Source organism: Aphelocoma coerulescens, chromosome 13 (genome assembly GCF_041296385.1).
Source record: "Aphelocoma coerulescens isolate FSJ_1873_10779 chromosome 13, UR_Acoe_1.0, whole genome shotgun sequence".
Taxonomy (NCBI): domain Eukaryota; kingdom Metazoa; phylum Chordata; class Aves; order Passeriformes; family Corvidae; genus Aphelocoma; species Aphelocoma coerulescens.
The window spans coordinates 2,240,160-2,253,620 of NC_091027.1; the positions used below are offsets into that span (position 1 = coordinate 2,240,160).

The 13,461-nt window shown below is 51.9% G+C and overlaps 1 protein-coding gene across 1 annotated transcript in view; it reads right to left on the reverse strand.

Annotated features, from left to right (window-relative positions):
- The window catches only part of NEURL1B (neuralized E3 ubiquitin protein ligase 1B), a 32,188-nt gene that overhangs the window by 4,040 nt on the left and 14,687 nt on the right, over positions 1 to 13,461 (reverse strand). The window contains exons 2-4 of the mRNA XM_069029012.1: positions 4,984 to 5,544; positions 1,543 to 2,250; positions 521 to 646 (exon numbers count right to left, since the gene is read on the reverse strand). Of these exons, the coding sequence (XP_068885113.1) occupies positions 521 to 646; positions 1,543 to 2,250; positions 4,984 to 5,544 (1,395 nt within the window). The remainder of the gene's footprint in view (positions 1 to 520; positions 647 to 1,542; positions 2,251 to 4,983; positions 5,545 to 13,461) is intronic.

Consider the following 13,461-nt stretch of genomic DNA (forward strand, 5'->3'; position numbering starts at 1 on the left):
TTGTTGGATACCTGACTCTCCTTTCCATAAAGAAATTATTCCTTTTATTCAAATTAAACCACTCCTGGTGCAACCAGATGCTGTTTCCTCCCATCCTGTCCCTGTTCCCTGGGAGCAGAGCCCAACCCCCCCAGCTGCCCCCTCCTGTCAGGGACTTGTGCAGAGCCACAAGGTCCTCCCTGAGCCTCCTTTGCTCCAGGCTGAGCCCCTTCCCAGCTCCCTCAGCCTCTCCTCCTGATAGGACTTAATTCTCCAGACCCTTCCCTGGACATGCTCCAGCCCCCCAGTGCTTTTCTTGTCATGAGTGGCCCAGAACTGGACACAGCCCTCGAGGTGCCTCAGCAGTGCCCAGCACAGGGGACAGTCACCGCCCTGGTCCTGCTGGTGCTGATACAACCATTACAACCATTTCTTCAGGCCATGAAAACCTTTCCAGCACTGGGTTTTCTTCCCATTCCTTCTGTTGGCCTGGCAGGAAAGGTAACATCCCCCCTGAGAGCTGAGGGCTGCCTGTCCTTACCCAGCGAGGACTCAGAGGCCGACGAGGACCTGTTGACGCTGAAGGCCATGTCCGAGTCGCTGTCGTACTGGGAGCCACCGGGGGATCCTGAGGGAGACACCGTCACTGGGCTGGACTGCACCGTGCCTGGGAACACAGGAGAGAGCTGAGCCCACAGAGGAACACCCCAATCCCGGCCAAACCCCCTCAGCCTGCTGAGCTGCTCCCACCCCATCTGCACAGGGGCTTCAGGGCAGGTCCAGCTGCTGAGTTAATGCCGCCCTTTATTAAGGATACAGGTCAAGATTTTGGATGTGACCCTCAGGGCCTGGACCTCGTTATGCCTCTGTATGAAGCCTGTTCAGCTTCAGTGAAGCAAGCACCAGGTTATCCAGTATTTGCCTTCCCATTTCTCCAAGGTCCCCCTCTCCCCAGCAGCAGTGGGCTCAAGCTGTAGCTGTCTCACTGTCAGCTGGGAAAGGACATTGCTTTGAATGAAGAAAACCTGCTTTACAAAGTCATTAACAGCTGCTTTTCTGATGGAATCCTTAACAGGAGGAAAGGACAAAAGCTGGAACTGGTCACCAGCAATGGATCAGAAGTTCCAGCTGATCCCTGAGCTGTGGCAGTGCTTCAGGAGCAGTTACTGTCCATGCTTAAACCAGAGCTGTGCTCACAAAAACCATCATCCTTACCAAGGCAGAAGTTTAATACCCGTTGGCTGGAATAGGGAGTTTATAAAGAATCCCTCCTAAAAACAAACTCACTGAAAAACAGCTGTCCCCCACAGCCATCCCTGCCTCCCTGCCTGCTGCTTGTTTCCTTTCTCAAGTCTCATCCTTTCCTGCGGGGATCATAGAGGCTGCACACATCTCTGTGACAGGTACCATGTCTCGCTCACTCTTGTTTGCAAACACAAGGAGCTGCGTCCTCACATCAGTGAGCACCGTGAGTGCAAGCCCAGAGCTCTGCTTCTGGCCCAGCAAACTTCCCCAGCCAGATGCTCTGTTATCCTTTTTTTTTTTCTTCCTGGCTGCACTCACCCAGGATTTTGAGCTGGTTGATCACACCATGGATCGTAAAAAACACCCAGAGGGATTGTGAGGTGTCCACGCACATCAGCATCCCCCGGCTGGCCCCGTTGACCCCGTGGTGCACCTCTCCGTTGGGCAGGACCATGAAGCTGAGGATGTCGCCGCTGTTGAGGACCGGGAACGCCCGGTACACCACCCAGTACTCCTTGCGGTCCAGGAGAAAGTCTGGATCCGCCGGGAGCTCGTTTGTCCGTAAAGTGCTCGGATCACAAGAGGTGATGCCGAACGAGAGGGCCCCGTAGTACGGCAGCCCCAGGTGTCCTACTTCCACAAAGAGGCTCTCCCCGATGTGCAAAGGCCGGTCAGAAAACACCAAAGTCCTATTGCTCTCCTGCCAGTTGGTGCAGGCCACCATCCTGTCCTGGGAGAAGGTGATGTCGGGGCCACGGGTGGGGTGGAACCGCAGGTCGGTGTCCAGGAACGCCGGGACTCCCTGGGCGTGCTGCCGCCGGTTGGGGCAGCAGGGGATGATGTGGTTGTCAGTCCCAAGGCCTGGTACCCGGCTGAGGTTTAGGTTTGCAATTTTGGCCACCACTTGGTTGTTCTCGAGCTCGTTGTTGTTGAAGTTGGCCGAGTCGTGGTTGCTCTGGGGAAGGCAGGTGCTGAGCCGGGCGGTGCTGAGCCGGGCAGTGCTCATGGTCTCTGCAAACATGCTGTCTGTGAGAGAAACCCAGGCACAGAGGTGTTAGTCCAGAGAAAACCACCTGCTTTTATGCTTACAATCGTTATTGCAGCCTACAGACTCTGCTCCTCCGAAAGGAAAAATCAGCCACAGGTCAACCACTAATGAACAGCTCCTGGTGCAGAGTCATGCGTGGAGCAGGCACAGGAGCGGCTGCATCTTGGCACCAGCCAAGGAAAAACAAGTGTTCCAAAGTACTCGTGTGATCTGGGAGTTCCCTGCACTGGGGAACTGGGAGAAGCTGTAAACCAGCATGGTCCTACAGCTTCCTGAGGAGAAGAGTCTGATAGTTTTGAGGTAAAAAAAGAAAATGTCTCAGTATTTTGTTGTCCCGAGGTCTTGTGCAAGACAAATCCACAAGTGAGGGGTGAAGGAACACAAGGATGAATGGATGTTCTTTCCACACTCCTTGTCATTGCCTTACACCTGTGTCCAGGCACAGGTGTGTCCAAGAGAGGTCATTTCAAGCCTCATATTTCAGCGGTGCTCACAGCCCTGCAGAGGTTTTGAATGGAGAGCTTGTGACAAAAGCTGCTTCCTGCAGGTGTTAGAAAGCTTTTACAGCAGCAAGTTGTTTACCCTTTTCACAGCAAAGGGAAAGTCAGGATGTTGATCCTTAATTAATTTCCCAGGTTTTCACTTGGGCCATGCCAGGCTCAGGGATGATGTAAAGGTGTGGGAAAGTTTGGGAGTGTTCTCCCTTCTACCTCCAGCCCTGCCTGGGGCAGCCTGGATGCTTCACCCTGAAGGGTTTAACCCACTGAGCAAAGTCAAAGCACGTGGAATTTAGGAGTCTGTGTGAATGACTTCTGGTCTTCCCAGAGATGGAGAGGGGTGAAGCAGCCCAGCACCAATGCTGCCTGCTGCTTGGAGGAGAGAATCCCCAGGCCTTTGGCAAAGAAGGAAAAACACCCAAATCCATCCAGCAGCTGCAAAGCAGAACCTGCCTCTCTCAGAAGCGCAGGCAGGAGAGGCCACTGGGGTGGGCTGATGGCTGGAGCAGCTCCTGCTCAGCCAGCACAGCGTGTCTGGCAAGAAATGCTCCCACAGAGGAGTCAGACACATCCAAGCTTCATGATGGATGCCCCATCCCTGGCAGTGTCCAAGGCCAGGTTGGACGGGGCTTGGAACAACCTGGGCTAGTGGAAGGTGTCCCTGCCGATGGCAGGGAGCTGGAATGAGATGATTTCTAAGGTCCTTTCCAGCCCAAACCATTCTGGGATTCAGGATGCTGAAAGAGGCATTTTGTGCCTCAGAACTGGAGCTGTATTTCACAATTTTCTCAACTCGCAACATTTTGGGAGGAAGAGGCAGAGACAAGCACATCCTCTATGACACCACCACTCAAGCAAGGAGTTCGGGTCCCCTGGTGCCCCAGATGGCTGAGCATGGCCCTGATTCCTGGGCCAGTTTGTGGGGTTTGGTATTTTAACCAAAAAAACCCCACTCCCATCAGAGCACTGGTGCTCTCAGCCTGAGTCTTTCGCTGGGAACCCTCGGGTGCTGCAGGCAGGACTGGGGCTGGGGGGCAGAAAGGAGATGCATTTTATTTTTTCCATCTCCAATTTAATGAGGAGAAAGGAGAGCTCTGGTGAAGCAGTGCCTTGGCCAATACAGCAAACACTCCTTCTCCTCCTCTGTGATGAGCACCAGAGGCTGGAGTGTGTCGCAACTGCAATTAGAGGACAAGCTGCTGCTGAGGTTTAATTACACATTTGAGGCACAGCAGACGAGGAAAAGAGTTGTTTATGTGTGGCCTTCTCGCCTATAAAATAATTGGCACCATTCAGAAGGATGTGTGATGGAGCTGCCTGCCCTCTGGACTCGCCATTCCACAGCTCATCCCTGGCGCCTGCTCTGTGCCAGGCTGGCAGCACCATCCCCTCGGGCAGGTGCAGCTGGCTTTGGCTGTTAAAACTCCATCAGCTCCCAGGAGCCTCTGGGAAAGGGCAACTCTCTTGGATTTTCAAAGTGTTCCCTGTGGTGTAGCCCAGTTCAAACACTCCATCTAACGCTGAATTCATTAGAAATTTCAATGCTGTAAAAGACACGAAAGGAAAATCGTTCCGTGGCCATCAGCTGGGCTTGCTGGTGGGAACAGATTCATCCCCTCTCACAGCCCTCCCTAAGGGTGAGGCTGTAAATCAGCCAGACTCCACCTGATTCCAGGGGTCTGAGTGATGTCCCTGTGCCAGGGAAGGGTCACAATGCAAACACAGCCCCTCAAACTGCCAGCCTGGGTGGGACCACGGCCAAGAGCGGAGAGAGGGGCTGGGGAAGGGCTCTTGGGCAATGACCGGTGGTTTTCCAATGCACTGGCAGTAACTGGTAGCTGGAAAAGGCCAGATCAAGTCAGAACTGGTCCTTTTTGTCTCCTCAGTCCCTGGGACCTTGCTCTGTGTTTTTTCATGCCACAGCAGCACATCCAGCTCAGAGAAAGCTGAGTGGAGTTACAGGTAAAGATTTCCATTTATCCCTTCACAGAATGTGCAGCCTTAGGACTTTCCATCATTGCCATCTCTGAAATACATTTCTTTCTGCATCCCTACCGCTGGCAGGAGAAAAATGATGAATGGGAGGTACAAAACCAACAGCAAATTAATTTTCTTAAGTGTCCCATAGAAATGATCATACAGATCATGCATCTTTCCTACAGGACCAGAAAGAGCAACCAGAAGAGCAGCCCACAGGCCCAAAGACACACTTACCTAGGATTTGCACTTCGTGGGTAATCCCATAGACGTCTATGAGGGCCCAAAGAGGCCCGGAAACTTTAATACCACAGTGAAACAAGATTGGCTCCTCATCATTAATACTGTAGAAGACTCTCCCGTGCCGGTCCACCCAGAAGGCCAAGATATTGTCCCTGACCGCAAACCTCTCCGGCAGAGCCTTGGCCCAGTAGCCGGGGCGGGTGACGAGGTCGGGGCAGGCGTACTTTGGTATCTCCTCGGAGCTCATCTGCGAGGGGTCGTGGATGGTGAAGCCGAAGCGCAGGGCCCCGCTCCAGCCGTGGTGCACGGCCACCAGCTTCAGGCGCACCTTCTCGTACAGGTGGATGGGCCGGTTGGTGAAGGTGACGCCGTTGCAGAAGCTGTTCCTGCGCGTGGCCTTGCGCGAGTGCGCGTCCAGCCGCACGTTCTTGCCCTTGGCCTGCGAGTGGAAGCGCGGCGGCTCCGTGATGGCCAGCACCGAGCGTCTCTCATGGCTGCTGTTGGGCAGGCTGTAGTAGGGCCGGCTGGACACCGAGCGGGTCTGGTGGCTCGTGTCTGCAAAAGGACAAAGCAACATCTGTCAGGAGGGCTTGGCCTGAGGCACGTGTTGGTGCGATTTACACCGCCCGAAATATTTCACCTTAAAACAGCATGCTTAGCCGCAACCTGCTCTTTGCTGTCCTGGTTTGGCCCTCAGCTTTCTGCAAACACGTGTCAGGCAAAGGTTAGGCAGCTTCCCTGCAAAACTGGATGGGAAGGAACATCCTTTGTTCCCATCAGATGCTTCCTATTGCCCTCAGAAAAGCGCAACACCTGTGGCTCTGAGTTTCCTCCTTGCAGTGCACGTGCTGTTAACTCACATGGTGGACAGAGACAGGAGCTCTGAGGATTGTGGCTGTTAAAAATCAGAGATGCTCCAGACGAGCATGGATTTTAGATTTTTATGGGATATGCAGCCAACAGTTCCTCTGTGCCCTGGTTTTGTTTGTAATGATGAACAGGAACTCTTGACCAACACAAATATTTCAAGACATTCAGCAGCTGGAGCACCTCTGCATCACGAGACTGTTCTTCCTAAACCTTCAACCCAGCTCCCAGCTCAGATACCAGATGCAACTGGCACATTCAGGAACATTTCATCCTGCACAGCCTTGCCTTTACCCAGAACCTCCCATTTGAGCTCAGAGCACTCCATAAATGATGATTGTTTTCAGCTTCACAGCACCGCAGATGGCACAGAAATCCTGCCATCCTCGTTTTACAGATGGGAGAAGGAGAATTGATGGGTGAGATCTTGCACCATTTAAAGTCAATAGCAATTCTGAGACCGATTTCAAGAAAAGCAGATTTGGAGCCTAAAGTGAAGTTCACACAGGCATGAAGCAGAAATGAAAAAAAGCTCAACTTTTAATCTTAAACCTCAGCTAGAAGCTCCCTAAGGTGGAGACAGTCTCTTTTGCATATCCCTGAGCACGTGGGGACTTGCTCCAGGACCTGGGCTCCCACCACCACTGTGGTGTTCCAGGGAATTTGGTCTCCCCATTCCCACCCACTCCACCTCTCCCTGCACCTGGCTTTCTAGGTTTTTAAAGCAAAAATGGAACACATCCTGAGTGCCCAAAGCCATCCTGTTCAATATCAAACCTCATCACATGCTCACATTCATTCTGAACTCTTTTTTAGCCACGTTTGAAGCTTCAGCAGCCGCCTGCCAGGCCCTTCCTTCAAGCTGCTTCCTCCCTGTGTGTAACCCCAGGCTCTGCTTTGTGACAAGGCAAGGATTTTCTGGCGTCTTCCTCTGTTGGAAAAAACCCACCAGAAGATCCTGGGAGCTCAGCTGGGCGAGCTGGCAGGAGGGCTGAAGCGGTGGCAGCTTTTTCTGCAAGCAAAACCCGAGCAGACAGGGCAGCAAGAGGCTGGGACCTGCACTAAGGCACTGAGCAAAGAGAAAAGAGGTTGCAGCAAGATCTGAGCACAGGCTTAGCCCTTCAAATGAGGCATCTGTAACAGGAGTCAAAGGGCTACGAAGGCAGAAAGCTCCCATTCCAGCAAGATAAAAATAACAATCAGAAGGTGTTTTGTCTCTTGGTTTGTCCTGCACGTGACAGCCGCTGTGTGATGGTTAATTGTGTCATACACCAGTGTAAATTAACACATCCTTGCTCTCACACCAGTGAGGGGAGGGTGCCAGTGCCATGCCAGGGCTGTGGAAAGAGCCCTGGAGCAGATGGGGAAGGGAAAATCCCCCCCCAGATGTTCAATCCCCCTGCCCAGCACAGCACCTCTGCAGGCCAGGCATCCTCCAGGACTGTCCCAGCACAGGAGGGTTCCCGAGGAAGGAGCATTTCTTTGTGTATTTCCAGGAGAAATCTCATTCCTTGCCTGCTGAGGAGCTACAACGCAGAAATGGCTGCTCCCAGCACAACCCACCCGTGGCTCATGTGGGTGCTGCTCCACGTGTGCTCCTGTCAGCGCTGCCGACACACGGTGCTGCTGCAAAGGGAGCCTGCACTGGGGCTTCCTGAGCAGGGACAGGCAGGGACCCAGCCGGCACAGGGCAGGGTGAGCCCTCTCCTGGCCTTGCTTCCCCACCCAGCTCCCCATTTTCCATGTGGATTCACAGAACCTTTGTGCTGTTCAGCTGGGACCTGCGTCCAGCAGAGCTGGGATAGATCCCAAGGGGCTCCTGTGGGACTGGGTGGGCTCAGTGCCACCTCACACCCTGCCTGACTTGACAACAGCCTCCCCTGGCAGAGAAACCCTCATTTTATAACCCACTGAGCTGCTTTTTGTTTCTAAAATGGTTAAAAAAAAATTGTTTCTAAAATGGTTAAACTCCCCCTGTTGTTGCAAGTGCCATGGCCTCAATGTCCTCGTGTCGGCCAGGAGAAAGAAGGAGGGAAGAGAGTTTTTGTCCTCCTCTCTGCTATCCCCAAAATCCCCTCCTTTCCAATCCCAGAGCAGCACCAGCCTTCCTCCCACAGCCACCTGATGGAGAAAAGACTCCTGCCAGGGATGTGATGCCCCTTGCACCCAGGCAGATTCTTCGCATGCCCCTCTCAGAAGGCACAGAGGACTGGGGTGGCAGTGCCAATGCCACCAGCACGAGTGACAGGACAACAATGACGCTGGCACCCACTTCAAACACAGCTTTGGGTTCACCCTGCCAGAGGGGAACTCGGGGTCAGGGTCTGGCCCTTTTTGTTTTGGTTTTTCTTTAAAAAAAACAAAAACAAAAAACAAAAAACAAAAAAAAAAAAAAAAAAAAAAAACAAAAAAAAAAAAAAAAAACAGGAAAGCATATTGTGGCTAAACAATAGGAAAAGCACCCGACGGAAATTAATGGATAACTTATTTATAACGCTGTTCCCCCCCTTCACGTGAACACCTGCTGGTGGAATAAGGCCTGACATAACCCGAGGCAGGGAGGCAGAGTTTTCCCACTGGAACACGCCTGGGGCTGAGCTGGAGCATGTGCTTCGCTCATTAGGTCCTGCCGGGGACTCTCGAGCTCAACAGGATGTTTGTGCCTTTGAATTGCCCTAATTTGCAGCTCGGCTTCCACAGCTTGGATCGCATTTCTGTCCCTCTGCTACTGCTCCAAAGCCTCTCCTTTCCCGGCTGTGCATTCCCACCCAAAAGATGGGATGACGACAGCCAAGCTCGTGGCAGAAGTGCCACCCTACCCCAGGGTGCCTGACAGGCAGTGAAGAGCTACGCCAACTCTTTTTTTTTTTTTTTTCAGCTGCGAGATTCCTACAACACTCTGGAGCAAGTAGTTTCTTCTCTTTCTGCCTCACTTCCCTGCCTAAAAGAGAGTAACACTCTTCCTCCACCTCACGGGGAGCTAAAAGGATTGAAAAATGTAAGGTTCTCAGGCACTTCAATCCCTGAGCCCTGCGAGCCTGGCTGCATCATCACAGGGGACACAAACCTGCTGGGTCCCCCTGAGGGATGCCTTGAGGTTCCATCCCTCCTTTTATTCCTGAGTTTCCCACCTTTCGTCCCCATCCTCACCAGTTTCAAACATGCTCACAGCACGTCCCTCAAATGCACAAGCAAACATAAAAGGCAGGAAAATGGAAGGAAAAGCTGAAGTGAAGGGTGAGGAATGGTCTGAGGCTCCTCACTGAAACCTGAAGGATAAACTCTTCTGGCAAGGCAGCATTTCCATCCACATCCTTCTGGTGTCAGATGGCACTGAGGCAGATTTGGGTTATGGGGGCCCATGCTCTCATCTGAAGCTTCACCTGCTTTCCAAAAGGCCAGCACACTCATTCCAGAGGTTATGCTGACCTTTGGAGAGGTATTTTAACAGACATGCACTTTGCATTTCAAAAAGGTGCAGCAGGCAGACCCTGGACAAATTCCACATATTTATCATGGTTCCAGCTCTAAAAATAACATTCTTTTTCACCCATTTGTTCACAGCCCCGGGTTTGCAGTGGCACTGTAATCCCACTGACAGCAGCAGGCAAAATTCAGCTCCAGAGCCCTCTCCGAGGCTGCTGCTCTCCCAGGGGCATGGGATGGAGGAGGCTGCTCAGCTGGGGCATGACCTCAAGCCACATCCATCCTGTCTTCACTTGCCCTGACAAGCTGGGCAGGAATAATACCCCTAAAAAGGGGGAGAAGGGAATGATGTTGAAGGAGGCCGGAGCTACAGCGAGAGCAGCCTGACAGGAGGAGGAGAGCGCTGCCATCCTCATGCGTCACCGGGAAATCCATGGTCTGCACCAAGCGCATTCCCTGGCTCCCACAGCCCTTTCCTGAGGGCCTTTCCCAAGTAAATCCATGACAAAAGACCCACAGGATCGCAAGGGGCAGTTTGGTGGCCAACAGGGACGTGCAGTGGGTACAGTGAGGGAGAATTACTGGGAGCATCCCCAGCTCGCAGCAGACACGGCCCACGCTGTGGGAGCGTGGCCTGCCCTTGGTCAGAGAAAGGCTGAAAGGTTCAGAGAAGTGGCTGAAAGATTCAGAGGAGAGGCTGAAAAGCTCAGGGGAGAGGCAGCAGTGTGCAGCCTGAAATCCATGTCTCAAGCCTCGTGCCCAGCGAAAGGGAATCCACTGCACGCACCCAGGGCTTATCTTTATGGGCTCTGCTTTATCTGCAGCACTGGAACCTTCTCCTACCACAGCAGATCCTTGGGTGGCTGCTGCTGCTGCTGAACATTAAACAAGGTGTCTGCAGACAGGGGCAGGTGGCTTTGGCTTTGTGACTGGGAAACCCTGACCGGTGGGGACAAGAGGGTGAGTCCATGGTGTGACAGCGAGCTGCTGGAAACAGCCCAATCCCAGTCAATCCCAGTCAATCCCAGTCAGTCCCAGTCAGTCCCAGTCAGTCCCAGCGTGCTCCAGTCAAAGCACAGTCCTCAGCCCACGGCATCTCCGCTGGAAGAGGCTGGAAGAGGCAGGGGAGGCTGTTACTGCAGATACCAAACATCCCCAGCAACACGGAACAGGATTCTGCTCCGACACGATCTTATCTTCTGAGGACAAGAGATACAAATCTGCTCACATATAAATTTAGTGTGCTGTCTAGACATCTATTTCGTTTTTTTTTTTTTTTAAATACAGAAAATGTGTCAGGGAGCTCTGTGGGAAGCACTGGGGTGGCCTATTCCACGCTCAACGGTGTGGATTTGGAAAGCTGGGCTACCAAATCCGTCAACAACAAAAAATCTGCCTCATTTCTGAATGTCCTGCTGGCTCAATCATTGGAAAATCCAATTAATAAATAACCCCCCATGTAAATTCCTATGGTTTGCACGAGCAGTCTGGAGCCCTGTTCTGATGGTCCTCTAACCTGAAACAAACTTCCAGGGAATTCAGAAAAGGTTCATTTGCAAGGGAGTGATACAGAAATTGAGGTGTTAAGGGGATGTGGAAGAGCCTGTGATGAATTACAGGAAACGTGACATTTTTGAAGAAAGGCTTGTGAAGGAGGGGAGGAGGAAAGACAGACAAAAGTCACTTTTTTTATTAAAAGAAGCTGTGTTGTGGCACTGAGGTAACTCTCAATGCAAATACCTCATGGATATACATCCTTTCTCATTGCAGAACAGTTCAGAAAAATCCCTGGCAGACAACAGGGGTTAACTTTAGCTCACAAAATCAAGTTGTGCCTGTCTCCACAAGAAAACCCTCTAATGCTTGAAATCAAACATTTTATGGGGGATTTTTTTAAAAATGCTACAATCCTTTTTTTCTTTTTCCAGGCAGGGGCTAATGACATATTTATTCTGGACTTCTAGGTGCTCCTCCATAAAAACAGAGAGGTGTTTGCCAACAGCATTAGGCAAAATCCTTTAGTTCTGATCCCTTTTCCTCAAACCAGCAAACACAGGCAACTCCAGCAGGACCTTGCAGTATTTTCCAGGCTGCTCCACCTCCTGTCTCCCACCGTGTCCTCAGGAAAAGAGCTCCTGCACTGCTGCTCCTTTCAACCCAAACCCTTTTCTCGCAGTGAGGAGCTCATACCAAAGTTCAGCCACATCCCATAAAAGAATGGGTGCCCTGAAAGGAAAGCCAAGACCAAGGCTTCGCTCTCCTGGTTACCCCAACATCTCCTCATGGCAGCAGCATTGGAGCCAAAAGATGGGGAGTGCAGCTGAAACTCCAATGTCTCCCTCCCGGGAACCACCAGCTGGCTCCAGGCAGAAAATAAACCACGACAGAAGCTCTGCTCCGAGGATGGAAAGTGCTGATGGCAAATCCTCCATGACCTAGAAGTGATCACAGAGCCCCAAAGGCTGAGGAGAGCCAGGCAGGAATACTCTCCCAGCCCTTCTGCTTGGCTTTGCACTCGGTGTAGAAGAAATCAAACATGCCACAAAGCAAGCCAGTGCATGACTTCGATGGAGAGGCATTTCCAGAGCAAAGTGGGGAGCCCTGAGCTAAACCAGTCTAGGTGAATCAGGCTGTAAAAGCAGGGGCTGCTCCCCAAAAAACTCCTGCTGGGTCTGCAAGGATGGGAACACCCAGCCACATTCACCTCTGCCTCTCTCTCTCTGGGCACGCAGGAATTTTGCTGCAAAGTTGGCCCCATCTTTATTACAGGCTTTTAGTCCTCCTGCATATAAATAGCACCAAGTATACACAGAAGCCAGCGATCAAGCACGGAAAAAAATCTCCTCTTCCCTGTATTATTAGGGAATCTGGGTCAATGAGTCTGCAACTCGAGTAACAAATTCTTAGAGCTGGTTAATGAGAGACAGAGCGAGCGGGATGGAGGAGAGGCAGGGTTCATGCCATAATCCCTGCTTAAGTCCTTCAGTGCAAGCGATGAAAGCAGCTGTGTGATGGATGAGGAGCCCTGGAAATGGCTCAGCTCCTTGTGAGCTGCTCCACGGGCTCGACACCCAAGCCCTGGCTCGTGTCGCTCCCAAGGCCGCGCGCCCGAGCCAGAGAGCGCCGAGAGATGTCAGGGATTTGAAAGTCATCGTGCAAAACTCGCTGGAACTTTTGGCTACTGGCTACAGATAAAAACATCTTGTCAGGAATGATCAGTCAGCCACTCTCACTATAGCTCTTAGTGGGGATTTCTGGGCTGTGCTCTCACTAATCAGCTGCATGTGCAACACGTACAAGTTCATACACCAGCACAGCAAACCCCTGCCCTTGATGTGATGTATCATGGTCCTGCAAAATTGTTACCTTCTACAGAACGTGAAGCTTAGCTTGGGGAGAGCAGAGGGCTGCTCAGCTCACTTCATCTTCTCAGAGTCCATCGCAGAGTTTTGGGAGGTGACCAAAAGCAGCGAGAAGTGAGCAGCTGACGGCTCTTAAAGCAGCTCCACAAATGGTTTCTGAGGAATGCTGGGCTGGAAATGATCATCACTAGGTTGGAAGAGTGAATATTTTCCGAATCTAAGTGCTCAGTGATTGTCAGTCAAAATGAAAAGATTTATTTCCGTGATTTATTGTTTTCGTTGTTTTCTAGAAACAGGCAACGTGCACCAGAAAGCAGAGAGAGCATTAAAATATGCAACACTTCAGGCTGGAAAGACTGGTCTGGGAGGAATGAACACAGTTGGAGACCCCAAGATGGGAAGAGAGGGGCAGAGATGTGAACAAAACCCTCATGTTCTCTGAGGTGGCTGGGTTCTGCTTAGATTTACTAAATTCAGACAGAAATGAGGTCCAAGCTGAGGCCACAGACACAGCCTAAGAGCAACCCAAGAGACCCCAAAAACCTCCTGTATCTGTGAGTGCTGCTGGCCCCTGGAGGCCACCCCATTTCTCTGTGTGAGACCCATCCCCTGCTCCTGACTGATCCCCTTGCACAGCCAAGCTCAGAATATTCCTCACAGATTAAAAAACCTGGGTTGATCTCCTTGCCCCCAGTTCCTCTCCGTTCATTTTTCACTTCCAAGACAACTTCTCCCCCACAGACAGGATGAACAGCTCAGGTCCTCAGAGCAACGCATCCATCCAAAAGCATCGTTCTGAACCGGTGTTTTCCAGTCA